Genomic DNA, 27,945 nt, shown 5'->3' on the forward strand with positions numbered 1-27,945 from the left:
TAGATACCTGTTTTCTGAGTAAAAGTCATGGGTGTTTTCTCTCAGTTTGCAGTCGGAGAGGCTGAGCAGCGAAGCAAAAGGGACTGAAGGGCGCCGTGCCTTGCCTTGAGGTGGCTGCGAGCGGCGGAGCCCCGCATTTCTGGGCCTGTTAGCGCGCCGGTTCCCTTGAAACCCACGGAGCCGCAGACGCGTGGTGAGGAAAAGAGGAAGGGAGCACTCGGCCCTTGCCTGGGGGCTGGTCAGAGCCGCGGACTCTTGTTTACCTCAAAGGAGAGAAGGCAGGAAGGTGCTGGGACACCGGGAGAGGCATTGCCTGGCCTCTGGTGAATGTCTGTCAGGTAGGAGTGCTATTAAGGCTGAAAAAACTTCTTCTTTACATAAAACGATTTTTTTTCTACCTGCTACTGGAGTACTTCTTTTTAACTTTGACGTTGTCATAAACTAACTTTCAAAAATTCCCCAGTTTACGAGTGTGGAAAGTCAGGACGTGCATCCTCAAAGGTGCAAGCGAGCACAAGCGTCTGACATGGTGTTTGTGCGGCATCTGCTTATGCCTTTGCTCGCCGCCTGCCCAGGCACCTGAGCCCCGGCTTGCTGGCATGTGCTGTGCCTGCTCGGACTCCTTGGCAGAAGCAGGTCATGAAAACAGGCCTCAGATCTCTGTTTATCACCAGCAGGTTCAGAAGCCAGAGTTAATCCTTTATTCAGTGGACTGCAATATCCTTGGTTTGGTTATGGGTTACGAGCCAAGCAGCCTAAGGGGTTTGGTAAGCCGTGGTTTGGGCTTCTCACACATGTCTGAGTCAGCCTTTGGCTGATTATTTTGTTCTCTGCATGATCAAAGGAAGAAAGCTTTCTCTAAGCCCAGATGTAAACTGGTTCTTTACCTTGTCGCTCTCTGAAACAACAACCTATTTCTGGAACTCCCATTGTCTGTTCAGCAGTATTGCCTGTAGGTCTAAAAAGAGTTTGCTAATAGTAACGTGATTTTTTTCATTTGAGGTGACATGTACTGTATGTTTGACAATTGATAAATGTAAGGAAGTCTTCTATTCTTAGGACAAAAATAATAGCTCGTTACCTAGCAGCGCTGTCAAAAAGGCAGGAAGACCACTCCCATAAAGAGGTCTGTTACAAAGCTATATGGTCGTAAGTGCAAAAAATGGTCGTCTTCTGCAGAAATAGTTCAAGTTTCAGATTGCCCTTTTTTGTTTATTTTCCTCCACCTCCAACTGATGGAAGCTAGATGTATACATCTTACACTATTTTTGAATGCCTGTATTTAAAAAGAGCTTTCTTTGCATGTTGGAATCATAGCACTGTAAAAATCTGCAGTTGTTCACAATGGAAAATATGTATTTCTGACAGATTTTGCTTAAAAACTTCCTTTCTTTAAGTGTTAAGTTCCATAGATCTAGTAACCAAAGGAATCACCAAGATTCAAAATAACAGGATGTAAAGCTTCTGTTTTAATTTCATTTTGTATTGCCTAATTTATTATTTAATAGGYTTTAGTATATCTGGCAAAATAGTTTTTCATATGGACAGAATACAAGTAAAAGTTATAGGTAGTATAAGCATATTTTGGCTATTGTCACAGAATGTTAGGACAAAACAGGAAATGAGATGATCAGAAAATACAGATGAGAGGAATCACAAAAAGGAAATAAGCCCAGGAGATTAGGACCCATTTAAAACAAGAAGAAAATATCCTGACTATAAGCAACCCATATGTCTAAAGTTTAATTATCTGTTTGCCTTAGGAAGACTAGGAAACATGTATATTAATGGTAAAGGATACTGGCTTACTTTATATAATAAAATACTGATTATTTTCTGTCTTGTTCTCCATTTAGTAAAAAAAAAAAAAATCAGTTTGCTGCTCTTTGTAGATTATTTTATGTGTCATTGCAGTATAGAGAATTGATTTACAATTTTGAGGATTTTTAAAAATATCTACTGTTGCGAAGATCCGATTTCTCTGGGATAGGAACCTTGGACTCTTKGTACATACTGGGTTCCTGGATCTTGTTCAGGGGGGTCAGTGATTTACAGGAAGCTTTTCTGATGGGTAATAGTTAGGTAAATATTTTCTATTTAATTGGAACATATTTAATCTCTGAGTTTGGAAAGTATGACAGAATTACCTGGACTGCCTTTGTAGTGGAGAAATACTGGAGAAATAGTGGAGACGATRCTGCTTTTTAGTCTTTATGGTTTTTTGCATCACATTGAAAACTACACTATTGCTTRCTGCTAATGATTTTTTAATTTCTTTCTGATTTTAGGACAACTATAAAGTATAAGYTGACACAATCACTATATCAGAATTCCCACAAAAATTTATGCAAGTTATATTTGTGTCTGACAATCATTTTTAAACAATAATCATAAAATACCTCTGTCTTCATGTTTAATCAGAAAAACAATTATACACAACCTTGTATCTTTTTTCTGGATATTATCAGCATGTTTGGTTACTATGAGAAATGAAACGGACAAAGTAAAAGTAAAGTAAAAGTTAAGTCTCAAAATCATCTTTGAGCATTTCTTTAAAGGATATATACTTGACCTGCAAATGCACGTGGTAGAATGCTGTGGAGACCCATCAGCCTGAAAGGTTACTGTTTCAGTTAATTTGTAAGATCAGGAAATTAGGCTTTAACCATCAAAAGAATGAGTTTTTAGGCCATAAGAACTGGCCTATACTAGTACTTACTAACCAAATAGTTTTCTTGAGTAAAAGAGCTTATTTTAAGGAGGGAGGTTCCATATCTAAGCCACATATCTAAGCCATGCTAAATACATTTTAAATTACGTATTTAAAATGCCTTGCACAAATTGTTAGACTTTATTCTTCAATTGTAATCCATTCAGAAAGTAAGTTACACAATGGCACTGCACATTTTTATTACAATAAAGACAAAAGTTAACAAGTGACAACGGCTACTTTTTTTATATGTTTTAACAGATCCAATAAGTTAGCTTCAGGTCTTACTGAGAGTAAAAGATTACACAGATAAACTCTAGTAAATGTGACAGAAGTGACATATGAGGAATAGTACAGCTCCCGCTGAACTCAGTGGGAGCAATCCAGCCAGTCCTTCTCCCCATCTTTAGCTCAGAGCTTTACRCAAGAATCCGAGTTGCTCATAAACACAAAGGTCCTATACTGAGCCCCACCGAGTATTTGACATGTAGACAGCTCTCTGAAGATTGCAGTGAAGGCTTAGATAGTTCACTAGCAATAAATTTAATTTTTGGGAAAAGCTATTAAAAAAACATTGCTTTCTTCAGCCTTACAATTAAAAAAATAGTAGCRTGCCAGAACTGGCACTCCTGCCATACAACTTCATTCCCTTTTCAGTCTTTCACAGACTATTGCTCTTTGAGTTTCTTTAGGAATCACTGTTCAAGACTGTGAAAGACTTACTGGCAGAGAACAGAAAATTTCTTTGCAAATGCTTCATCAGCTGAAGCAATCTCCCTTTTTCACTAAGCTCAAACATTATTTAAAGTCCTCATAACAACCTCACGTACTTCTGAGAACTGCATGCCACTCTTGTTATTTTTTTTTTTAATTTGCCATTAAAATATTAAAATGTTGGCACTAGTTTTAGATAACAGTGTAAGGAAGAAAAATGAAACTGATTAAAACAAGACATTAAAAAAACCCACAACCCTTTCTCCTAGTTAAAAAAAGGAATACTAGACTTTAAGACACTACAGAGTTCAAGAATATAAAAATATTTGCCTCTTAGAAGTATCTGAGCCTATGATCACATAAAAGATGTATCAACTTAATATAAAAATCTTCATAAAAATATACCACCTGTATTTAACCAAGTCTTCCAAACTGTCTCACACTGATAAAAAGGTTTTGTTGAGAAATCTAGTTAAGTCAAAATAGTTATTCTATAGATATCTTTATAATAAGTAAAAACAAAATTAAATACTTCTGTCATTAGATTCCAGCTTGRGAAGAGATGAGGCAATGTGAGGGATCACAGGATAATGGTTGCCTTGTGCTGTATTACATTTATGGCAAAAGCATGACCGCAGAAAATTAATATGAAAGGAAGTGGTATTTCCATGTCTCAGATAGCAGCTTGAAATAGTTGCACAAGTTACTTGTATTTAAACATTACAAAATTTTGTATTTGTGCTTGAACTTACTCATTCCTGTGTAAAGGGCCAGCAGCAGACAAATTGCCGTGAACGCTCATATTAGAGGTGAAAGTTCATGCTTCTGTTGGCTGTTATAGAAAGTGAATCATGGCTTATTGTTACTTAGAGGATAAAAATCAGTCTACCAGGTCTGATAAACTTTATATGACCAAAACGTCTATGTGCAGCCAATAAATATTGTACATTTTTTTTAACTATGTAGTGTTTATAAAACAGCAATAGCACAACTCTAAACTATACTACATTTGTCTTTTCATCTAATATTGCTTTAGTGTACCTAATAAAAAATGCATGTGACCTGTAGAACTTGAAAAACAACACTGGCTTTATTGATGTTTGTTTAGAATTAACTGTGTGATTCCAAATTAGCCCCTTTTCAGAGTTTTCAGCAGCTATAGGTGAACAACTCCCATACAGAACATCAGATACCTGTGAGCATCAAATCCCCTTTATATCTGCAAATAGTGTAAAGATTTTTGTAGCTGCTTTCAAAACTGGAAGGAGTTTTCTCTGAAAGTGTAGCATAATATGGCATATATTCAAGGAGAAATGAAATGCTTTGGAAAAAAAAACACCCCCAAAATGATACTTAAAAACTGCTTATGCCAATATAGCATGAAAATCTGGTAGCTAAAACTGCACGTTACGTTCGAATAGAATAATTTGCTGAAGCCTGTTTCTTTTGAAAGTGGAAATTGCCCATCAGAAGTAGGTCAGAAGCTATATTTCTTATTAAAGATTTCTTCCCCCACAAAGATGCTGATCCRTGAAGCCTAGTGATTTCAGTGGGCTCAGGATTTGTGAAAAAGCATTAGATTTTACAGGGAGAATTGGATCAGAACCGATCCCAAGTCCTAGGAGAAGTACAGACCATCAAAATATACTCATTCCAATGTCTTATTAAAAAAAACAAAAAACAGTGAAGTCTGTGTGTGCTTTGCTACAAGTAAATTCTGATTCCATTTAAAGTGTACTGGGATTTGGTACAGATTTCAAAGGAGGCTGGAATCTTTCCTTTAGAGATGTAGGCTGAGAAAGGTACCCAGCTGCTCCTCTTCCAAATGATATGCACAGTGAGAGAAAACACCAGCATGATGTTACCTGTCTTTTTTTAAAAAAATTTGGCCTTTCAGTTTTCCCTTAAGCGCTTTCATTATGTACATTACTGAATRGAGTCATTGCCGTGTTATTCCTAATACTCATTTCTAGCCTGCTCTTCAAACACTCGTAGCACATGCAGCTCCCATCTTCGACAGGGACCGTATCTGCTGAACTACCAGGACACTGAATTACAGACTAACAATCCTATGGGAGTAGACAGTATCTGTTCAGTAAACTATGTATTTGGTACAGTAGCAAAAGGGGATAATAGGTTCATAACTATGGTGCAGTAGCATTGACTGTTGGTTTCTGTTTGTTTTCCTCTGGTAGAAAATACATTTTGAGAAGACTTTGTTGTTCTTTCAGCTCTTCTGAGAGTGTACAGCCTTCTTCACAATGGTGTTACCAGAATTTTAGGACTCTGTTTTGAATTCCTAACATCAGCAGTTTGTTGSCCATTTCTGAAACTGAAAGTAAGAGACTGAGAAGCTACAGAACATTTTACAGAATGACACCAGATACTCCCCACTCCCAAATAGCACTGCTAAAATAATCACGTTACATAACTGATACAGACTTTAGGAAAAAAAAAGTCACTGCTCTGCAAAGCATGCCTTTCTGGATGAAACAAGCTATGCAGCAAACAACATTTGGAACTTGAATATGAGTAATTGAGGGATTGAGTGAACGTTACTTCATTCTGTTTATGCAAGAACTTGTGAAGGGAATTGAGTTTGACTGTAGCCACAGTTCATCAACTGCACAGCTTAAAAGCCACAGGTCAGACATATGAGAAGTCCCTAATTGTGACAAGGAACAGCATGCGCTTCTTAGGGAACCTGACSTGAGAATTCTTATTCTGAAAATGCAATGACAGGTCCTTATACAGACCAAGGATTAGTTATAGGCAGTTCCAAGCTTTTTCAGGTTATTACTGCTTATAAGGGTGAATTCTATTCACAGTACAAATTCTCAGTAACCTGGATAGCAGCTGTGGAGCTGCACTTGGGCTAATTCAACTTTCCTCTGCTTCGCCCAAGAGTTTTCCTCCCACCATAGCAACTAGCAAGTTCTAGCCATCTCCACTGYACCAGCACTATAAAGTGTGCACACAGATTTCAGGTGGACATGTTTGCCCAGGGTAACCCAAAAAGCATCTGGTGGGGCAAGAGAACACTGTCTGCTTACAGCTAAACCAAATGGACTGAGAGAAAAGTAGTTCTGGAGTATCTCTACCCTCTCAAAGTAAAAAAGGCTGGAATATTGAAATCTCATGTTTTTTGAGTAGGAYGTAATGAATTTACTCTGAAGAAGTAAAGTACTTTGTAATGTAGACAGTTCTACTGAATGAATAGTTTTGCCATACATCAGAGTTAGACTATTATATATATACATGATCTAAATAACGTTCTCCTAAAGGGAAAAAAAATACTTAATGTAAAAGGGAAGATTTGAAGATAGGAAGCAGCAGTCTGAAAGTAATGAGAAGGTGAGCCTTGATTTGTGAGTGCCCACTTTCAACCACATCAGCTCTCGAGTTCAGAGATTCTGAAAAAACTGCTTAACATCACTATCTGTTGAATTAACAAAACTAAAGGCCATTCTGAAAGCTTTGATGTTTTGCAGTAGATCTGATAAAACATACTATTGAGTGTGAAAAGAGACTATGCACAAAGAGGTCCTGAATTCCAGTGAAATATGGCACGAATAAAACTTACTTACCATTTCACCCTCAGCATTTGTTCAAAGTTCTCAGGGAGAGAATTACCATAGCTTTCAGGGAGAAATAGGGTAAGGATCCCTATCAACACAGTCAAGCTTCCCATGAGGATATAAGGTAGGAATCTGTCGTAGGCATCTGGCAGAACACAGGACGTGACAACATTAATTATACACCCACAATCAATGAACCGATTGATAATAAATACAAAATAAATAAAAATTTATGTTTCAGACATCATTGTAATAGAGAACTCACCTGGACTAATGAGTTGAAATCTTTATAATTATCACAGATTAACCCCAAACTGAGGTATATGTGGTATCTACTAGCAAGCCAACCTCTTTTTCCCCCCAACTTAAAACTATAATATATGGTACTAATGATCACCAGCTATCATTAGTATCATGCAGTCCCCCCGTACTGCCAACTACTGTTGGCATAGCATCAAATAGTTCCTCTGTACACTTTCAACTGCGATAGGTAACCTCTTTGCAAGATAACAATTGTGCTAGAATCACTAATGGAAAAAATCAGTATTATGCTGTCATCTGGAACCAAATCTTCAGTCAAATAATAGAATGTGAGAGATAAAAATGTGAGAGAAAAGAAGCATTCATAAGCAACCAGACACTCATCAGCTGTCTGGGATTCTGTATTCTGCTGGTCTTGTGCAAAAGAAGAGAAGAGACTTAYAGCAATTTTGCAGGCTAATTTCTGATTAACAGGCCATTAACAAGGGAATTCTTAAATATTTTCCTTAATAGAAGTGGAGAAAGCATCAGGCCTCCCATGACAGGCAAGAGGCTGTGACCTTGGTTTACTCAGATTCTGATTTTGGACTAGAAAATAGTGGCCACTGCCAGAAGCCTGAAGTTAGTGCGCAAGTGTTTGGGCAGGATGCAAGATTTCCATTTCCCAATAGCACAGAAATGAAAAGGTCTTTCAGTAAAGGGATTAGCCAGCAATTAATGCATTTAAGGTAGAGAAAGTACCAAATAGGATTTGACAGCTTTATTTTTTAGTTGGGATAAAGCAGTATACTTAATAATGTATGGAATAAATGAGGATTAAAATTAAGACTCCCTAGGTATTTCACAACAGAGCCAAAGTTTGTGATTTGATCTCCTTCTGTGTTCACGAGCTGGATGAACTGCAAGGTCCTAATTTAGCTGTAGCAAATATCAGTARCTCATGAGTTTCTCCTAAGCTTCCTAAAGTTTAGGAACGTATTCTGATGACTGAAACAAGATTCTTAGAGGTTGGCCTGAAGGAAATCCGTGAGAAAGAAAGAAATGCAAAAACTTCTGTCTTGTATATGTATCTCTATTAGTGTTACTTATGCTGCAACAGTGAATGAAGATCCTAAGGAGCATTGCAGTCATGCTCTGTTAATTGTACAAATGGAAAGTAAAAGTACAAAATAAAGAGAACATTTTTTTCACCATTCTTGTTACAAAAACAACCCAAAGTTTTAGCCATCAACAAGTAATTCTATACTGAAGGGAAGAGGAAGAAAAACAAAATCAAAAAGCCTTTGGATATGAAAGTGTCATTGATGAGCTAAAAACGCCGTCACGCTGAAGYGCGCAGGCGAGACACCCTGTGCAAGCGGCACGTGGCAGGCTCTCGCCTTTTCCGGCCTCCCCAGTCAGCAGTAAAGCAGCAGTGCACCCCTACRGCAGAGCCGGACCCATCTCACACAGGCGAGGGCCAGCTCCCCAGGAAGCAAAGCAGGTGGGTAACTTAGGTGTAAGGGAGGCTGAGTCAGACCCAGTGATGGCAGAAGGAAGTGAAATGTGTTTGAGTGAAAGAAACTAGGTCTGGCTCAGGCGGAGATGGAGTATTCCAGACTAGCCGCCAATTTGAACAGATATTGCCACCCGTAATCCCTTAATGCCTCTGGGACTGTTTCCTGTTTGCAACATGGGGATCATTCCTGTGTATCCTGGAAGTGTTGGGTTTTTTTTGTTTGCTTGTTTTAAGATTTATCAATTATATTAGTACAGCACTTGGAATATGATGGTAATGAATGTCAGAAGAAGCTTAAGAGGAAATTACTAATTCTGCTTAGAGAAGTCATGCAAGGCATGAAACAATAAGGAAAAGCAAAATGAATACTGAATAGCTATTCTGTAGCAGTGAACATAATCATCTACTACACTGAATGAGATGGAGGGTCAAGAGGAAAAAAACATGGTCAGATAAAACAGAAAGTGCATCACAGTGTGTCCACAATTTACACAACAGCTTAAATGCTGGTATTTTCTTAATGCTGAGTGCCTGATTTAGCCCATAAAAATCACCTTACTAAGTTTACAACTAAACACTCTCTTGTGCTTCTCAGTCTGTATGTTTTCCCCATTTTGCYTTAGAGAGCATCTGAATTGCTGCCTGGCCTCCCAGCTTCTGACATATCCATCTCAGGATTCGGCCACGGAGTACAATGCAATGAATTTCCTACCTGTGCTTACTTGCTATATCACTGCTTGTTAAACTCTCCTGATACCAGGATGCCTCTGGGAAGCTAGCTGGAGTATCACAGGTAATTGGTCACATCTTGGCAACAGGTATTCTCATTTTACCATCTTTGGTTTTGACCGGCCCTGTCCCAGTCCCCTGAACAGCGCCTGTCTAGTTCAAGGGAAACAAGGCAAGAAGTCTCACCGAGGTACACAAAGTAAGGAGCGATGATGCTGCCCACTCTGGAAGCTGTGGAAGTAGCTCCAACTGCCATGTTCCTGACTAATGTTGGGTATAGCTCAGCATTGTAGACATAAAGCATAGAAAATGCAGATGTGATTCCAAATTTTCCAAGCATCACCAGGAAAACAGACAGTACATGAAAATCTGGAGGAAGGAGGGTGGAAAAAAAAAGTTAAGGTGAATAAACTACATCCTGCACTTACTACTTCTATTTCTTTTACCTCTTATGGACCAGATCGCTTCCCCGCTCCCTGCCCTCACCCCTGCCCCATGCCCCCAGCTTTGGTGGTGTTTTATTTATTTACTCATTTTTTACATCATAAGATCTTAATTGCACAACATAATAACCCTATGCCTAGATCACTTGTCTCCAAGCTTCCTGTTGAGCACAGTTTAGAAGGAGCAGACAGGTTATTTCCTAGATGTGAGTTCTGTCACAGTATCACRAACTGGAACGAGAGTCTGCATTTACACAGTAATGCATCACGTGCTTACAACCATCCTTCTCTAGCAAAATCCTGTGGATATTTATACACAGTGAAATYTGGAAAACTTGCAGGGATTTTTAGCCATTAGTCATAACCACATAAATCACAGTTCACTTTTGGCTCTCGTTTTACAAGCTAGTTCTTCTGGACTGTAAAAAGCTCAGTAATTTGACACAATAAAGAAGATGTGTGTGACTCAGCATATATATATATGTACATTGTTAAAAAATGATGGCTGCAAGTGATCAGCATAAATTTGACCTCAGACTATAAGGTTGATCATGGTTTCCAATCATTTTCTGGAACGATTACATAGGTAAATAAAATACTATAAATATTGTACACTACTAAGTCATTATTGAATTCTGTACCTGTAGGAATCAGCCGAATGAAGAGGACAACACCTCCTCCTAAAACCAAGGTACTAGATATTGAATACCGCCGAGGCAGGGAGCGGAGGAGAAGCCAGGCAATCACGTAAGCTGGAATTTCAATAACTGCTGAGAGGAAGCAATTGAGGTAGGCATTTCCGTGCCAATTTGGAGTGCTGAGTGACAGGCCAAAGTAACCAATCGATGTTAGCATCCTGAGAAAGGTAATAAAAATCAATTATTAAGGAATACTGTGCTTCCAGTGACTACAGTGTTACCTCAGATCTTGTTAAAGAAATAAGAGTGTTGCAAAGCATGACCATGGACAGTATGGCTTAAAAATTTCACTGGTGACCCCATCTTTCTAATTCTTTTGTTCCATGCAGTGAGCATATCCACAGCAGCTTGCAGAGACCTCTGATTTCTCTTTCCTTCCTGCATATATAATGTTAAATGAAGGGCTTTGTGGAAGTCATACACAAAGGCTTTTCACTGCAATGGATTCATTAACAGCACTATAAAGTAAGTCTTGAAAACATTCAATGCCAACTATGTTATTATTTACACCAAATTCCAGTGAAAGACTCTCCCACCCCTTGGCAGTTCCATTAAATCTCATTTTAATCTTCATGAGAGAGCTGGATGTTCGGGTTTCAAATCTCAAGACTGCCTTGCTATGGCATGCCAGCTGTACTAGCCACTTCCTTTTTGCTGGGGGAAATATGTACAGAAAAGGATCACAGTTTCCCTATGTGGTATTACTTGTGTCCTGCAGTTGCAGTTGCCCCAGGCAGGGATGAGGATCTCACCGAGTGAGGCACTGTACAAAGTGGAACAAAAACATTGGCGGTGGGGTCTAGTTCTTGTTGTGTTACKGAGTTGCTGCCCATGTTCAAATAGAAATGATGAGGACAAGAATTTCTTAACAGCAAAACCAAAAAAAGCCCCCAAATTAAAGTTGTTTCTTATGTTTTCCCAAGTACTTTACATCTGAGTCTAGGCTACTCTCGCCTAGAGTAGTACTCTCTTGTGCATAAATCCAGTGTGGATGCAAGGATCACTGAAGGCCATGTACTAGCCAAGGACCATGGATAAGTAGGGTCCAAGACTAAGATTCATTATCTAAAACTGTGACATGTGCCCTCGGATCAGAGCTTGTGCCTGGGTACTTTAGGAATACACATTTCCTTACCACAAAAGTAATGACATAATAGTAATAGTTGCAATGTTTCGGGTTCGAAATAGGTCCAGAAGGATAGCCTTCTGCTGCTGCTGAGGCTTCGAATCCTGCATCTGAGGGAAAAAGGAAAACAAAACCAAAAAAATTCCCACATACCTAAGAGCAAAACAAGCTTTGCACACTCACAAGTTTGGGCAGTTATGAAGTTACGCCTATATTGGGGGATAACTAGTCAGCCCAAGAGCCAGTTCTGCATCAGGGAAAGTGTCCGTTAAGTAGATAGCTTGTCTCTGCACCCAGCTGCACTCCAGGGTAACGTCCAGTTTTGTGCATTAGCACGGAAATGATAGCAACATGCTGACTATTTAAAAAGGAGTATCAGCTGACAGAAAAGATGCATTACAACTTCCTTCATGATCTGATGCAGTACGTCCAGTAGTAATGCTACCAAAGGCATTTTTTCTGTGCAGCATCCGCTCAACTCTCTTTTCTTCAAAYTTCACAAATGGTGAGAAATAAATGCACAAGATCCTCCAGTTTCGCTGCCTGCTTGCCAGCGCCCTGCCCCAGTGGGGCGCRGGAGGCTAGAGCTCAGTGCCGAGATCAGCGCGCGTCACCACATCCCCCCTCCCCGTTCTCGCGCTTGTGGAGATGGGGAGCCAGTCTGAGGCTTGAGGCAAGATCCTGCTTGCTGGTCTCAGGACGCTGCTGCTGCGGGCGCAGAGGCCTCCTCGGCGGGTTGCAGCGGGGAGCGCACAGCCGGGCGCTCCTCCCAAGCCGGTGTTCCCCAGGCCGAAGGAAGGATTCGCTGCAGGGCTCAGCAGGCACCTAGTGCTTCCTGGAGAGCACAAGGGCCAGCGCGAAAGCTGGTACCTGCTTCGGTTCAGAAGAGCAGCCACAAGGCAAGGGACRCGGAGGCGGAGGGAGCCCCTCGGTCTCAAGCTGGTGGCTTCAGGTAAAGGCCAATTCATGGCACTGACCTACCTGTGAGAAGAGGAACTGCTGGGCCTTCCTGGCTGTCTGTATTTGGCTAGCCAGGAGATTTTGCCTCCTAGGGAAAGATTTTGGTTTCCAAGGAATGCTTTCCTGGCAGTGTTTGAAAAATACTTCAATGGAGGATTCAGTATGCAGATGAAATCCCCCGGCTTTTGTGGACAGGCACTTAGGCATGCAAGATTCCCACGAAGCAGAAGGATAGATGAGCTGCCAGTTGGTCTCAAAAATATGCAGAAATGATGAAAAGCAGATTCCACTGGAGACTGAAAAGTGATCTCCAGTATGAAAGACATCTGAACTCTGGCTGGGAAGCAAGGAAAGTGCTTTCTGACAGCTTTGGTAGGATGAACTTCCCATAACTAGAACATACACTTGAACTTGCACTCAAATGCACACTTGAAAAGAGAGCTTAAGCAACCCAGCTGAAATTTAAGCACAACATTGAAGAAATTGGTGTTGCCAACTAGAGACAGAGCAAGCAGCATTTCTCTCCTGCAGACAGTGCAGGCGGCGCTTTGCTTTCCTGTCGGATCACTGGCCAGGGCACAGAAAAYACAGGTACTAACAGTAAAGCCGTAGCGTAAGACCTGACCCAGCTACATGCGATCGCTATTAACACAGGGTTGGAAGTGAGGCTGGGATTTTTTTGAACGGGCAGAATTGCTCTGCCCGTTACGGAGGAGCTGGCTAGGGAGAAGGAGCATCCGCTAGAGGGGGAGCGGAGCGCAGGAACAAGGCAGCCCGGTGCCCTCGGCTGCGCTGCGCCCAGGTGCCGGCGRCTGCTGCGCTGGGCTGCCTCCGTTTTACCAGCAAAGACAAAATACAAGAAACCAGACTGCAGAAGAGCTTCATATTATTTACTCCCKTCACTATATTTCTACTTCTCCCGTGCACTTTTAGGTGCCCTTCGGTGCTTTCACTGGTTAGCGAGGCCTGAGGACTGCCCCGGCACTTCCCCACCACGCAGGCATGCATGCACGCCGGCCCCCGGCGCGGGACCACGGCTCTCGGGGAAGAGCTGCTGCTAACTTGCAAGCTGCTAATAGTGTGCCAAAGTGAGAGGAAAGCAAATGCGTCTTCTCCTTGGATCTTCTCAGCTGCCTGAATTATGATAAAATCGGAGTGACCCTAGGTCTGAAAACCACAACCAACCTCAGCTGAAGGGGAGAATTTTACTGTAAAGAACAAACAAATAAGCAAACGCGCTGGCTTCTCAGTTTGGAGTTGCTAACCCCAACAAGCTATCACTTACCTCRTGCCAACAGTAAATGCCAGCCTTCAGCACTGTAAACCATTTCTGTGYTGCTTCTCAATAAATTAATTGGCCCAAAGGGGTTGAAGAGGTAAAGTAACAAGACATATGACATATACCTCCATGGTGTCGAAAAGCACCGCTGGGGCTGGAATGCCATTTATTTTTGCAGCCTTTCGGATAATAGCTTCTGCATCTTTRTATCTTCCCTGGGAGATCAGCCACCGAGGGGATTCAGGAATGATCCTGTAATAAGTTTCAGAATAAATGACTCAACGTTTTCACAAAAGTCATAATCTTATTAAAAACACACTTATAGCTTTTCTGAGTTACCCTTATTCTCACAGATTGCTTGTAATAGTATACAGTCAACACAAAAGYATGTGGGTAATGTAATTCATGAATTTGTGCCGCTGGAATCAACGGCAGAATTCAGGTATACGGGACATGTTTATTTTCATGCTTAAGCAGCTGCATGCTTGGGCCCTTTTCTAGGTTGCTGTTTCTTGGGTGATAACTAAAGCCCACCAAAAAGGCAGAAGTTACCAGATGAACAACAAAGAAGTGGGTAGCTTAACTACTGCTAAACAAATTACTCTTACCAAGCTGCTTACAGTGTGGAAATGCTTTAAATGCATAGAGGATATATTTAAAGGCTCTGTGTCACAGGAAGCTTATACACAAATTTCTTGATTTTACCACCAGTCTGACGCAGGCTCTTTCAGCTAAAGGCTAGTAGCAGTAGAGTAGATAACACTTCCAAATCAATTCCAGGCACATGCTGAGAGAATTGACACAAAACACAGGACAGAAATTCCCACCTTTCCTTAACTAAATYCTTTAAGATTAACAGATGCTACTTCGGTTTCTTTAGTTAGCAGTAATTTTTCCTCTCCTTGGAAAAAAAGCAGGTCAGACATTCCTTTTCCAATGAATTCCCTAAGGGCTGACCCAAAGCAATGTCAAAGGTTTTGAGTGTCAGATGATTTCTATCAGCTTCTTCTACTACTAATGAATTTATGAGAGGTAAGCTATCTGCACTGCTTTGCTTTGTGGGTAAGTTGATGAATACAAGACTGCAGAGACAATACTGGAAACATTTTGGAATCTTGGGAATAGGAATGAATAAAAGAGTAACAGAGAAGGATGATGCATAAGTAACATTTTCCTGGAAGTATGGGTCCGGATATATAATTCCATCTAATACCAACCTGTCTCAACACAGTTTTGCACCTGGATCCCCATCTATCATCACATTAGTCCCAGACTGTAGGGTGCAATGCATCGTAATTTTGTGCATGCTCTCGAGAAGCATGGAGATTCCCACCAAATACATCTCAGAGCAGGGCTCCGAAGCCATGCCTCTGGAGGCAGGAGGAGAAGACAGCAGCCCTGACAATCTTCACATGCCTCATAGTGCTCATACTGTAGCATCAACCTGACAGGCTTGCAATCAAAGCCAGCTTTTCCCCATCGCTGGGGAAAACACAGCTGCGTGGTGCAGAGTGAAATACACCTGCGTCAGAGAACTTCAATACATTTCAAGTCAAATATACCAGAATAACTCCTARACTCCTCTGACTAGCTTTAAAATCAGATGATAGCAGAGTTGGAGCTGAAAATAATTTTAAAGATTTGTTTTTAAGCCTTTAAGATAAAAAAAACAGCAAAATATCTGAAAAGACTGAGATCTGCAGGAGATGTTTTAGGCTAAAGAACAGTAGATCTAAATCACCTAATAGTTATATTAATTTCTTACTAGTAGATCTAACTGTTTCAAGATAACAGCAAGAAAGGAGTTCCTTAGTTAAGACCAATAAGAAAAGAAAGAACTAATTCACATAACTTTTAGGGCAAATTATATTTATATTTAGAAGCATGAAAGATACCACCTCTTTTATTTTGCAGTTTCTAAATAACTATCCCTCCAAAAAGTAACAGATGACTAGGGCAGCAACAGCACAAGGATATTTGCCCTTCTATAATGCTTTTGCAAAGCTGAAAACAGCAGTAAGTTTTCCTTAACTCTTTTTGCAGCCTGACAACACAGAGCAACCACAGGCAAGCGAAGCTGCACTCACATTCCCACCAGAGCGTTAAGGCAGAGGTGAATAAATGCAATGGAAAGATGACAAGAAAACATGGACTCAGCAATCAAGAGGACAGTGTGGGGTGGCTCACAGGAGCAGGCCACGGAGCAGCCRACCTTCAGCTTAGCCGGACAGAGTTACTGCATTCCTCAAGTGCCAAGTGAGGACTGCATGCAAAGAAAAACAGGAGAATATCTACGCTGGGCAAGGCTGTCACTGCCAAAGCCTGTTGTTGGCATCCCTGGAAACGAGCAAAACAAGACAATAAAGCCATAGGTTACATGCAATGCTTGCTCCCCTGAGCTATCTCTGGCCTCTGTTCATGCTCTGTCAGCACTCTGATTACAAGATCTGCTAAGTGGGCATTTGTGGTGGAGCTGCTTGCCCTTTGCCAGGTACCTGTCACTGCTGTAATTCAGCATAGGCTCTGTCCCCTCTGCTTTCAAAACTGTCTGGCCTGCTGGTACTCCTAGTAAAACAGGGAAACAAATCCCCAGTGCATGCTGAAACTCATCTTCTCCTGCCCTCAGCTCCCCAGCTGTGAGCACAGCTTGGGAGAACTTACCTTCAGGCTCATGCTACACAAGCTTCTAGATGTTACACAAGTCTTTCTCCTTCCCAGGCTTTCAGAGATCAAGCAATACCTTCTAGCCTCCGCATGGCTGTGCACACACCATCTGTTGTCTTTGGCTGTGTGCCTACCTGCCCGGGGTTTACAGAAGAGGAGCTGATGCCTATTTGTAGTGGTTGGGGAGGAGCTGAAGGAAAAAGGAAAACGAGAAGGAAAAAGGAGGAGAGCCCATCAGCACTGATGTAGAATAGTGCAAGTGGCAGTCTGTGCTGATCGACTTCCACAGTTCTCTTCTACTTTAGATTTAAAACACAGACATGCCTAAGCCTCTAAGTTCCCATGCATCTCCAGTGTCCAAGAAGCTGGGCCAGTCCCAAGGCAGCACTCCCAACTGTCAAAGACCAGGGAAGTTGGTATCTCCTCTTTACAGGATGAAGAAGTGGCTGAACCAGTAGAGATCCATATGATTAGCTGTGTTTCACGTTCTGTGACTTCATAGTCAAAGTAATATACTAAAGGTTTTCTCAGCTTGTGTAAAAGTACTATAAAAGAATCAGGAGAGCCATTCAGGGAGGAGTTGCATGGTATTTGGATCAGGCACTATCTACAAGCAAGTCAGATAAGCTTTCAAAACTGTGAAATATGCATTGCAGTTTACTGAGTTAATCTAGAATTAGTTTTTTTTTAATTTAAAAGATTTTTTTTTCTTCTTTGGAACTGCCTTAGAGGAATGAACATTTTATTTGATCCACCTTGAAATTGGACAAGAACTTAAAATTCAGCCTAAGAAAGAAAATAAACATGAGGAGAAGCAAAACATCCTATTTGTCTTCTAGGGCTGTCCTTGCTTCACTCACCCACCTCTGCTTTGAGGATCTCTCGTGGGTGGAGGGTCTGATATAGCCAAAGTGAAACCTCTCCTTACAAGAAAGTACATCTCTTGTGTTCCGCCACCTGGAAAAAGCTGCTGCACCTGGGAGCTAAAGTAACCCGGTAAATGCATTTCTGAGATGCTGATAATGAGTATTTTCCAACCGCACAATTTGGGGGCTCCAAACCATTCCGATAATGCCAAAGGTAATAAGGATACAAGCAAATTGGAAAAAAAAAAATCATGGACTTATCTTAAGTCACAAAGTTCCTACTCCAAGGGTAGAGTATTACTAATCGAGACATGAAGCATAACCTGCCCTGGATCTCACTCCAGAAGGCTGTACGGGAATATATTCAATGTTTAATACTAAACATCCCTCACCTATCCCATGTCAAATGTGTGTAATGTAACACAAAACTTGTCCAGCGTTTCAGTGAGACTTTAGTACAAATCAACAGTTGAATCCCCATGAAAAAAATGGCTTAAAAAAAAAAGGAAGCAAAAAAGTTAAAATGAGGTATAGTACAACTCATTCAGCAGTAGTATAGGGGCAAACAAAAAGGTGATTAATAGTGTTCAAAAGTAGAAATTAAATACAAAATTCTCAAGCTGCACTGGAAAGCTGGTAAAAAAGTGGATTCAAGCACATGGCCAGAGAGGTTCAGCAGACAGCTGGCCTGACTTAAAACTGGCAAAAAGAAAAAAACAAGAAAACTCCTTCCACTTCAAAGCAAGGTCTGCTCACATGGCAAATATGATGCCAAAAAATGAAGAGGAGGGAAAAAATAAATTAAAAAAAAAAAAACAAGCACCCCACAGCAAGTTGAAGCTATACCCCTCTGCTTATACAGCATTTTGAAATGGAGAAATCAGCTGCAGATGGGACTTTCTGAAGCTGAGCAGCCTGCGGCACGGTTGCACTCACCACCACAGAGGAACGCAGAACACCCCCGGGACAGTCAGAGCCAGTAGCAGCATCCGCCAGTCTCTGATGAAGTAAGCAAATAGTGGCAGCAACATGTAGCCAATTGCAAAAAATATGCAAACTCCTAATGTAGAGAATATAATACGAACTGATTTGCCAAGAATTTCTGTTCCTGTTCAAAACAAGGGAGTTTGGATTAGCATTTTAATTCTTTCTTTTTAATCACGACTAAATAATTTACTGCATTTACAAAAAGTAGCTAGAACAATCTTTAAAAAAGAGCAGTTTCTCTTATAATCCTTAAAGGGACACTGTCAAGGAGTTGCAGTTCAAATTATAAGCAAATTATAGTCCAAAATACACTCAAATACGTCTCTAAGGTGATACTGATCTGGTGGGAGATCCCTCCAGACTGCTGCTGTGCACCTTCCTTGGAAGCAGCCGAGCCACTGAACCAATTTGAAGACCAGCCACAATCTGGTCTTTTCCAATGACCCCAGTAGTCCTGCAGGGTCTGAGACAAAACTGTTTTCAACACTAAACATAGTTCTAATAGCAACATCTACTCAGTTTCTACGTTATTGCCATCAATATTTGCTCACAGATCTAACACAAGATTAGGAGACTCATGGTTAACTGAATTCTCCTCTGCTGCAAAGGTCGACAAATTAAAAAATGAAACAGTTGACAGTGTCCTTTTAATGAAACCTTGTTTGTTCACATCTCCCAGGAGTATAAATAAGTTTGGAACAGAAAATAAAAGTTACTATGTGGAAATGCATAATGAAATATGAACTCCTCTGTCGTTTGCTCTACGTATCTTGGGATTAAAGAACTGGCCCATGGAGCTCTGCATCCCGTTTCCAGCAGTGGCCAGTGTCAGATGCTCCTGCAAAGGCGTAAAGCCCCCGCGACACGCGGCCTCACTCTCTACCGCCGTACTGCGGGGACGGGGACCAAACCGACTTTGCTAGTGCAGCCTGCTGCAAACCCGTGCTATAGGTTAGCTTGCAGTGACAGAGTTTATGTCGTTTCTTTTTCCTTAGCTGCCAGCCTAGGGGCATGCACCTGGCTAGTTAGAGCAGCCCAACTGGGGGGCAGCACCACGAGCGTTKGATCGAACTGTAAATCTGCCTACGCTTGCTATTGCAGAACTCTCCTGCAGGGGCAAGTCCCGGAGGCTCCAGCTGAACCAAACAGCTCTGCGTGGCCTCTCCTCCTGGGAAASACTGAGCAGGGCACATTTAAAGTATCTTCATTAGCCTGATTTCCAAAATACTGAGCGCTAGGGTTGTATATTAATCCCAGCCAAACTCTTGGGTGAACTGATAAAAGTTATATTGTCTGCGTATTGCTTCTTGTTGGGCAGAGTAAACACATGCCTGAGACCAAGTCTTCTAGTGCCTGTATTTGAAACATCTTGGCCCTTAGCTTTTTTAAAGGATGTTTTTTTCCTAGATATCTCAGTGTGACTGTGTTCAGGTTTTCAGTGTGGCCTCGGACTCCATCCTTCATGCTTCTGCCTAGATCATTTCCGCTATGCTGCTTCRCAACCTTTTCTCCATCCTAAGGCTTTAAAAGGAAGCAAACCACCCTGAACGCATGTTCATGAAGAGAATATGCTCTTCACAGAAAAATATATCTATATTAGGATTTTCTCTGAAGCAACCGAACGTCAGATTTGCTGTGCTGCCTCTCCCCGAACAGGGAGAGGGACTCTTCAGGGTCTCCAGTCTGAAGAGCTTTTAACTCCTTCCCCCAAGCTGCATCTGATTTGAAAGAATAAATCTGTGAAGAGGCACAAGCAGTTTGTACTAGATGTGTGTGAGCTTCCCCCTGGCTTAACCAGCCGCYGGCCGAGCTGCAGCAACCGCGCGCTGGGCTGGCCCTGCCTCCCCTCGCCCGCAGGGGTCTGCTCCGCTCATGGCACTCACCCGCCACGATTGCCTTGGTCGCTTGTGACTGCTCGACTGCACCGACAACGCAGCCCGCGTCGCTCTGCGCTTGCCCAGGGCGATAGGGACCTCCCACCGCGTTGCTCAGTGCTATCCTATGAATCCTCGCACAGACCCGACCTCCTCGGCCAGGCGGCTATCTTGGCTCGGGAGCCGGAAGGAGAACAACCATGAATTTGCTGCTTTTGCCCTGGTCCYAGCGCAGTCCTAGCGTAAATCAGAGCAGCCCCGGGGTGCACATTATCCCAGACTGTCCCGTGCAGCATCTGCGGGTTGTGCGATGAGCACTCCTTTCCGCACGGGCTTCTCCCCGCTGCYGGCTGTCGGGAGCCTGCACCCATCAGGAAACTCTTTGCTGCTCACTCTGGTCCCCTTGGCTGCTCCAGCCCCAYGGAAAAGGGAGAGCAGCGTGCTCTGGGACACGGCCCTGGCTCGCAGCGTGGTGCAGCCACTCTTTCCCACGCTTCCCRCCTACCTGGGAAATCTGCTTCTCCCTTACACATGCTCACCTGGGGAGGCACAAAAGCCTTGTGCTGCCCTATTGCAGCCCAGCGACGCACTACGAGCACCAGTAATAACCGGTAATTCCCCGAAACTGAGCCACTAAGCTACTGAGGAAAGGAAAGACGCCAGGAGTATCCGTGGAGTTTAGAGAAGGAGCAACTCCTGCTTGACTTGATTCAACATCAGCCAAGGTAGATAAGCACAGGCTAAGGACCACAGAGTCTCAGGAGCCTTCGCGACCTGCTCAGCCGGGACGTGGCCGGTTCCCCAAAGCAGCCATTTCGGGATTTAACCTGCAATTCACTGCTGAATGTTTCCACTAAAGAACAGGTCTGGGCATGGCAGGGTCTTCTGGGGGAAAGAATGCGGATTTACAGTCAAGCGGGAACAGATTTCACCATTGATTTTTTTGGAACAGAAGGCTGCAATATTGGAGGGACAGATCACAGGTTCAAGGATGTAAAACRTGAAGATACCATCTTCTAACAGAGCTTCTGTTCAAGTAACCAGGCATCTCTAAAGGAGTACCRACAAACTGCATCATATGCAGCTCGGTGCCAAGGTAACAGCCAGTTCTCAAAAGTCAAGAACATTGTAAGTCTTCAAAAGCACCTAATTTCTTGTCCAACAAAAAGCCCAGCCTCTGCTTAATAAAATCCAGACGCATCCCCCGTTCTACCTCGTTTCTCTGTGCACTCAGCCAAAGGTCTATGGAAATTTCCGAGCCACTAAGAGCGCTGGAAGTGCCACAACTCATCCAGCTTGACTGGGATGCAATTAAAAAGCAGATTATCCTGAACAAACAGGAGGGCCTCAGGAAGTCTGAAGACTATGTTTTAGTTATGTAAATGTTAAAACCCTCAACATTTACTGTTGCATAGAAAATGAAAAAAATTTCCAAAGGCCAAAAAAATTCTATTTAATAGCTACATACATTTTTGGTTTAAAAAAGGGAGTAACTGAACAAATTCACAGTAAGAAAACTGAAAATATGAACTGTTAGGGATARACAGTGGCAAGGGGATAAATTAAACTGTTGTCTTCTGCTGGTTGCTTTTGTAGACAGGGGCTCTCAGGGATGATACTTGAAACATCGATTCATATGGACCAGGCATGATGTTCAAATGTAGGATTTGTGGCAATTCAAAGCCAACATGATATAACACCTCATGTGCATCTATCTTTCAATTACAATCCTCTACCTTCCCTCCTTCCTCTCCTCTTCCTCAGCCCCCTGACCAGAAAATAACTATTCTGGGACAGTATCAACATGCCTCCACAAACTGAACTGTTGTTTTACAATCTCAGAACTTGAACACAAAAGTTTTCAGCACAGAAAACAACCTAAAGGCAAGGAAAAATGTTTGAGAGAACTGTCAAAGGAAGCAACTGAGAAAAATCTCTGCAGACGCTCCCGGGCAGCTGAGAAAGGAGACTGTTCTCATGAACGTGGACAGCAGTATTGCAAAACACGCACACAGCTAGTTCGGGCGAGTAAGCTGTAGCAGTGTCCCGGGCGTGCACGGGAAAGCACGTTGTTTTTCTTTTCATGGGTGTATCGTCGTATTTTGCCATGTGCTCCTTGCGGGAAGCGCCGGAGCGTGCCTGGCCACCGGCACCGCTCGGAGCCCCGCGAAGGCGTGCGGAGCCCGGCACCGGTCGGAGCATGCCAAAGGCTCAGATCTGCACGTCTAGGGTGGGGAGGATCATCCCCCAGAGGTGCCGCTCTCTCCTCCTTGATGACAGATGGCTGATGACTAACTTAAACTAGAACGATAACTTAGAAATGACTTTGAATTAATCCTGTAATTCTGACACCAGCGCTTGAAAAGCGAATATAAAGTATATTCTGCGGCCAAGGCACTGGCGCCGCATCCAAAGCACCTTTCAGCCTGCCCCGTGCCGGGCAGACCGCGAGCCTGTGCCTCCGCGTTAACCCTCGTTTAAGCGTAACAGCAAAACAGAAAGGGAGGCCAGCCGTGCCCCTTAATGCTCCCTGGAAAGACAGCATAAATCACAAATGTCTTGAAAATAGACCTCTGGATTCTTAGCTAAGTTAAATTTAGAATTGTGATTAAAATTATTCATGCATTTTTCTTGTATCTCCGTATTCTACAAAATGATATTAACTGCCGCATCAAATGGAGAAGCCAGATGAGACTGCTGTTCTCCTAGATGGAGACAGAGATGTAAACTCGGAGTGTGAGTTTAGTCATTGATTCCTTAACTCTGTATTGAAGGAAAAATGTTAGCCTGTCTGAGCATATGTGGATTATTTATAGGAAGGACTATCATTCTCATCCACAAATCAAACTTTTTGCTATATGTAATATAGAGAAGATATAATCTGTGTAAATACCCTAGTTTATTCTGTATTCTATTTTCCTTTTCAGTTCCAAACTGTATATCAGGGGATATACACTTATTTTAGAAACATGTCATCTTGAAAAATAATACTTGACAAGCAAAACGCCCACAGTACAGTTATGCGATTTCTCCTTCATGGCCAAGACACTAAAGCGAGGAACACTGTTCGTTGCAGCGAGTTACCGTTTCCTGACACTGCTCCCGGCGGCGAACGCAACGTGCTCACAATGAGCTCGCTCAAGAATCTGCTTCTTGCAACGAGGAGAAAATTAGAGCAAAATATACTCCACCTACCCAAAGTCCAATAACTAAATATTTCACAAAAGTGTTACTAAGCAAGATTATTTACCTTAATTTCATTCCAATTTTGTTAATCTATTATTACAAGTGTACTAAGAGAGAAACTCGCAGACCTACCTTTTGTGCATTTAGTTTTATAGTTTTAGCTTTCTAAAATGAGTACGTGGGGAAAAAAAAACACAGAATATTATTTCCTGAAATTCTGAATGAATTCACCCTAGTGCAGACTATGCTGATGACTTCCATGACATTAGAAGCAAGGATTAACCTAGCCCACTGCTTGTGAAGAACAGGTTTTTATCTTCCTGTATTCAGCAACTTAACGCCTTGAGAAGCCATTCAATAAGGTTTTGTCATTGTTTCAGAATTTTTCATTATTTCATCTACTATTGTTTTACATCATTGAAAGTTTCAGTTTGTAACTTGTTAATTACTGAAATAAGGTATTTAATGGAAGTCAGTTCAGTAAGCTTCATCCTTCATTTAAATCGCAGAATCACAGAATCAGTAAGGTTGGAAGGGACCTCTGGAGATCATCTAGTCCAACCTCCCCGCTCAGCAGGGTCACCTAGAGCATGTTAGACAGGGTTGCATCCAGGCGGGCCTTGAAGATCTCCAGAGAAGGAGACTCCACAACCTCTCTGGGCAACCTGTTATATCAGGCAGTTTACAGCAGAAAATTTGGTTTAAGATGTTTGCTGCCTGATAGTAGGTATTTAGAAAACCCTCTGCCAAAGGGTGCTGGGGCAAGGAAGAGACTGAAACTTCTTTTTTTTATCTCAGACCTGTTTTTTCAGATAACAAACTGTGACACTCTCCTAAACTTTTTTAACCGTTCTCTGAAGAGAAGGGAAATAAGTGTTTAATTCCTGCATCATTTTTTTCTCAAAACCTGTCAAATGCACAGACTATACCTATTCAGAGAGATTCTTTAAAGAATCCAAGAAAAAAATATACTGCTGGCCTAAATTAGGAATCGTACTAGTGATGATTTACTAGTGTCTCTTATTAAATGATGCAGGGTTAGAAGAAGAGGAGGGGAAAAAAAGCACTAGATTAAGCAAATATTTGATATAATGCAGACACATCCATACCCAGTATGAAGGCCACCACGTAGTTCGAGATCTGTCCCATTCCCACTATGAGAAACAGCACTGTGAACATCTCCCAGCTGGTAGAGAAGATCTGCAGGAAACTGAAGCCGGTTTGCACAGCCATAGTGGAGAAGAGGATACTCTTCCTGCCAAACCTTTTGCCAAAAACAAAGGAGAATATTATTGAGGGATCATTCATGTATGGAGCTGGGCTACAGAAGAGGGATGGAGCACATATATGCAGCCCTAAGCTTCCCAGCTTTGAGTTTAGCGGCACACCGTTTTCATAAGGATGTAAAAAAGCAAGATTTTTGAGATCCAGGGAATAAACCGAGCTAAGAAATTAAGAGCAGAAACTCCAGGGAGCCAGTAGACAGGGACCAGGGAGAAAGACAACTGCACGTGAGAGAAGCAGGAGGCCTGCAAGCCTCGCAGCCAGAAGTTAGGAAATGATGGGAACGTACAGATGCTGGCATGGACACGTTATGAAAGCAGTGCAGCTTTTCAGAGTTAAACAGCTTTTTCAACTGTTTTCAATCTTTCTCTTGTGAGTCACCATAAATATATCCTCCTCCACTTGTCTCTGTTGGGATTACCTAGGTTCCTGCAGCAGCATCGGGGAAACCATTCAGTTACGGGCTTCGAGCAGACCCTTCGCTGCCAGAACGCTTCCAAGAGCGTTCACCTCCCAGCTGGTACCGAAACGCCCTATCAGCGGCCCGGTGGCAGCGGGGCAAGTGAACCTGCCCCAAAGCCAAAGCCTGCGCGCACCAGGCATTTTCTCAGATGTTCCCGGTAGGCAAATGGCAGCAGAGAGATTTAGTGATTATCTCATCTGCCTTTCAGACAGTAACGCTCACTGACTTTTGTACTGGGGTCAGAAGGCATCAGATTAAATTCAGATCACATGGAATTTAATACGCGAGGCTTTAAGATTAAAGCTCACGTCAGGTTTCCAAAACCCTGGGCTGAGCAGCTCCAGAAGYTGGTTCCCGTGTAACTCTTTGGAGGTCCTCACGCAGAGGGCGCAGCCAAGCTGTGCGTGGGACCCCACTGCAACCCCGCGGCCAAGGAGACCAACGGGGAAGCAGAAGCTCAGAAGAGGCGCACGTACGCTGCGCCGGGCACTCGTAAGGGCAGAGTAAATGCCGTGGAGATACCTGCCCAATGTCTGTAACATTTGCTTGACATTTTACATCTATGAGTGTCACCTCATTGCTATCCTTTTATGGGTCATCTTTTTTTCTTATTATTGGATACATGTAGTTTAGCTCCATCAAACCATCTTTTCTGTGCAGAGCTTCCTCCCCCTTAAGGGGAAAGGCTTTCTCCTGTCTTACAGCTCCTAGAATGAATTAACATGTTATGAAGAATAACATCTTTATTAGAAAGGATGGCTAAAGAAAYAAACTTGGTTGTGAATGCGACCACATCAAGCTACAGAGCAAGGCSATCACCCACCGCAGAGAGCGGTTCCTTCTGTCCTGCCGGGTGTGAGCGGCCATAAATCTCGGTGTCTGGTGGAACTGGGTTGGGATTTTCAAGGAAACAAAGTCAGTTACCTAATTTTGATGGGACATGAGAAGAACTGGGCATTTAACTCCCTTACGCCTCTTAAAAAATCCACCATCTCTGGCCGTTTTCTGCGCATGCACATCGGTCGGGGYGTAGCAGAGAGGCTTAACTCCAGTCTCTTTAAAAGCAAGTGCAGGAGCAGCGGCTTTACCTGTCGGAGAGCTGCCCCGATACGAAGGAGCCGATGAGCACCCCCACGAAGAACAAGGAGGTGGTGAGCGGCACTTTCCAGTCGTCCTCGCACACCAGGTTCCACTGCAAGAGAAGCGGGAGAGGCTGAGACCTCCAGGCAACGCGGCGTTCAAAGGCATGTGCACCAAAACCCACCGCGGAGCAACGAAACCGGTCGCTTACTGACTGCATGTGCCTGAAAACACRCAGGTTTCAAGGCAGTTTGCTCTTGTTTGCCCACACTTGTGTTTCTGCCTGTCTCCAGCTCCTCAGATGCTGCTATAGGGCCAGCAAAAACGGGAAGAAGCTCCCACGGGCAGGTGGAACTGGAGGAGACCTCAGGAGGCCGCGGGGCTCCTCCACCCTCTAGGAGATGCCGACCCCGGGTTATCAAACCGTGGGGGGTTGATAAAAAGGCACGCATAGAATAAAATCTCGTTCCTCATATTAAAGTGTTTTCAAAGCCTTTTTCATTCTAAYAACCTGCAGAGGCAATGCACCGTTCACTGCTCATCCTCGTTAGGGGAACTGGCTTTGACTGCGATTTTAGGACCGGAGCCAACGTGGAATCTTCCACCTCGTAAGAGCCTCTAGTAACCCCAGAGGAGGTTTCCAAACACAGGAGCTGCGTGCTGCGCCGCGGGGCACCCCGGATACAGCCGAGCGTGCCTCTGCCRCGGCTTGCTCCTGCTCAAACGAACGTCCCCCGGCGGAGGCACGCCTGCCAAGGCTGCTCATGCGTACGGACTTCAGACGTGTCGRCCTCTGATTAGGTAATTCTGCCACGAAGGTAAGCTAATTAGACCTCAGATCAAAGTACACCGCAGTTTTAATAATTAGCTTTGATATCAGAGAGCGGGGCAATCTCCTCTACCACGACGTGCCCTTCGCGACGGGGCGATGAGGTGCCCAGGCATCTCCGCAGGCAGGAGCAGCAGAAAACCGCGCGGGCGCGTGAGCTGAAAGCTCCTCTGTGGGCTGCTCAAACTTTTGTCTGCTCTTCAGCCGAGTTGCAGACAACAAAAAAGAGCAACTCTTGCATTAAAAAAAGATCCAGACACCATCTGACAGCAGTCGAGTCCTGCCAAAGCTACTCGGAGCGATCAACGGGTCAGCGTCGGGATCCCCCTGCCACCGGCGCTGCTTGGGAGCAAACCCGGCAAAAACAAACCTCAGCCCGAACGAAGACTCGGTGCGCTCTGATGCAGTGTGCTCTGGACCGTAGTTTAAGAGAATCAATGCCTGTTTCAGGAATTCAGGAAACCAGAATGAAGTCGCCCCGCGGCGGCGGGGCGGGTGCTGCGTGCAGCCCGTCCCCTCAGCTTGCAGGGCAAAGCAGCCCGAATAACCCCGGCAGCCAAGCTGCRAAGTGCAGCCCACGGCCGCTGCCGAAAACCGCACACGAACGCGCGGCCGGGTGAAGGGGAGACTCGGGCCTGATGAACGGAACGTCCCTCAAATGCTTAAATCTGATTAACAGCAGAAAGAAATATTTCATTTCTGTAAAACGTTTTCTA

The 27,945-nt window shown here is 43.2% G+C and overlaps 1 protein-coding gene and 1 long non-coding RNA gene across 2 annotated transcripts in view; one reads left to right on the forward strand and one right to left on the reverse strand.

The window, feature by feature from the left end:
• The first annotated feature begins 6 nt into the window (after nucleotides 1-6).
• LOC146591493 (uncharacterized) lies at nucleotides 7-16,379 on the forward strand. The gene is made up of 5 exons (XR_014896782.1): nucleotides 7-338; nucleotides 9,385-9,554; nucleotides 10,581-10,798; nucleotides 10,961-11,096; nucleotides 16,040-16,379. It is a non-coding gene; the product is annotated as an uncharacterized LOC146591493 (long non-coding RNA).
• The window catches only part of SLC22A4 (solute carrier family 22 member 4), a 31,709-nt gene continuing 6,265 nt past the window's right edge, over nucleotides 2,502-27,945 (reverse strand). The window contains exons 2-10 of the mRNA XM_085312761.1: nucleotides 26,409-26,512; nucleotides 24,683-24,837; nucleotides 18,463-18,634; nucleotides 14,122-14,248; nucleotides 11,767-11,867; nucleotides 10,575-10,789; nucleotides 9,677-9,859; nucleotides 7,012-7,147; nucleotides 2,502-5,756 (exon numbers count right to left, since the gene is read on the reverse strand). Of these exons, the coding sequence (XP_085168887.1) occupies nucleotides 5,681-5,756; nucleotides 7,012-7,147; nucleotides 9,677-9,859; nucleotides 10,575-10,789; nucleotides 11,767-11,867; nucleotides 14,122-14,248; nucleotides 18,463-18,634; nucleotides 24,683-24,837; nucleotides 26,409-26,512 (1,269 nt within the window). The 3' untranslated portion in view covers nucleotides 2,502-5,680. The remainder of the gene's footprint in view (nucleotides 5,757-7,011; nucleotides 7,148-9,676; nucleotides 9,860-10,574; nucleotides 10,790-11,766; nucleotides 11,868-14,121; nucleotides 14,249-18,462; nucleotides 18,635-24,682; nucleotides 24,838-26,408; nucleotides 26,513-27,945) is intronic.

This window comes from Rhea americana, unplaced genomic scaffold (genome assembly GCF_003343005.1).
Source record: "Rhea americana isolate MKP2758 unplaced genomic scaffold, rheAme1 scaffold_37, whole genome shotgun sequence".
Taxonomy (NCBI): domain Eukaryota; kingdom Metazoa; phylum Chordata; class Aves; order Rheiformes; family Rheidae; genus Rhea; species Rhea americana.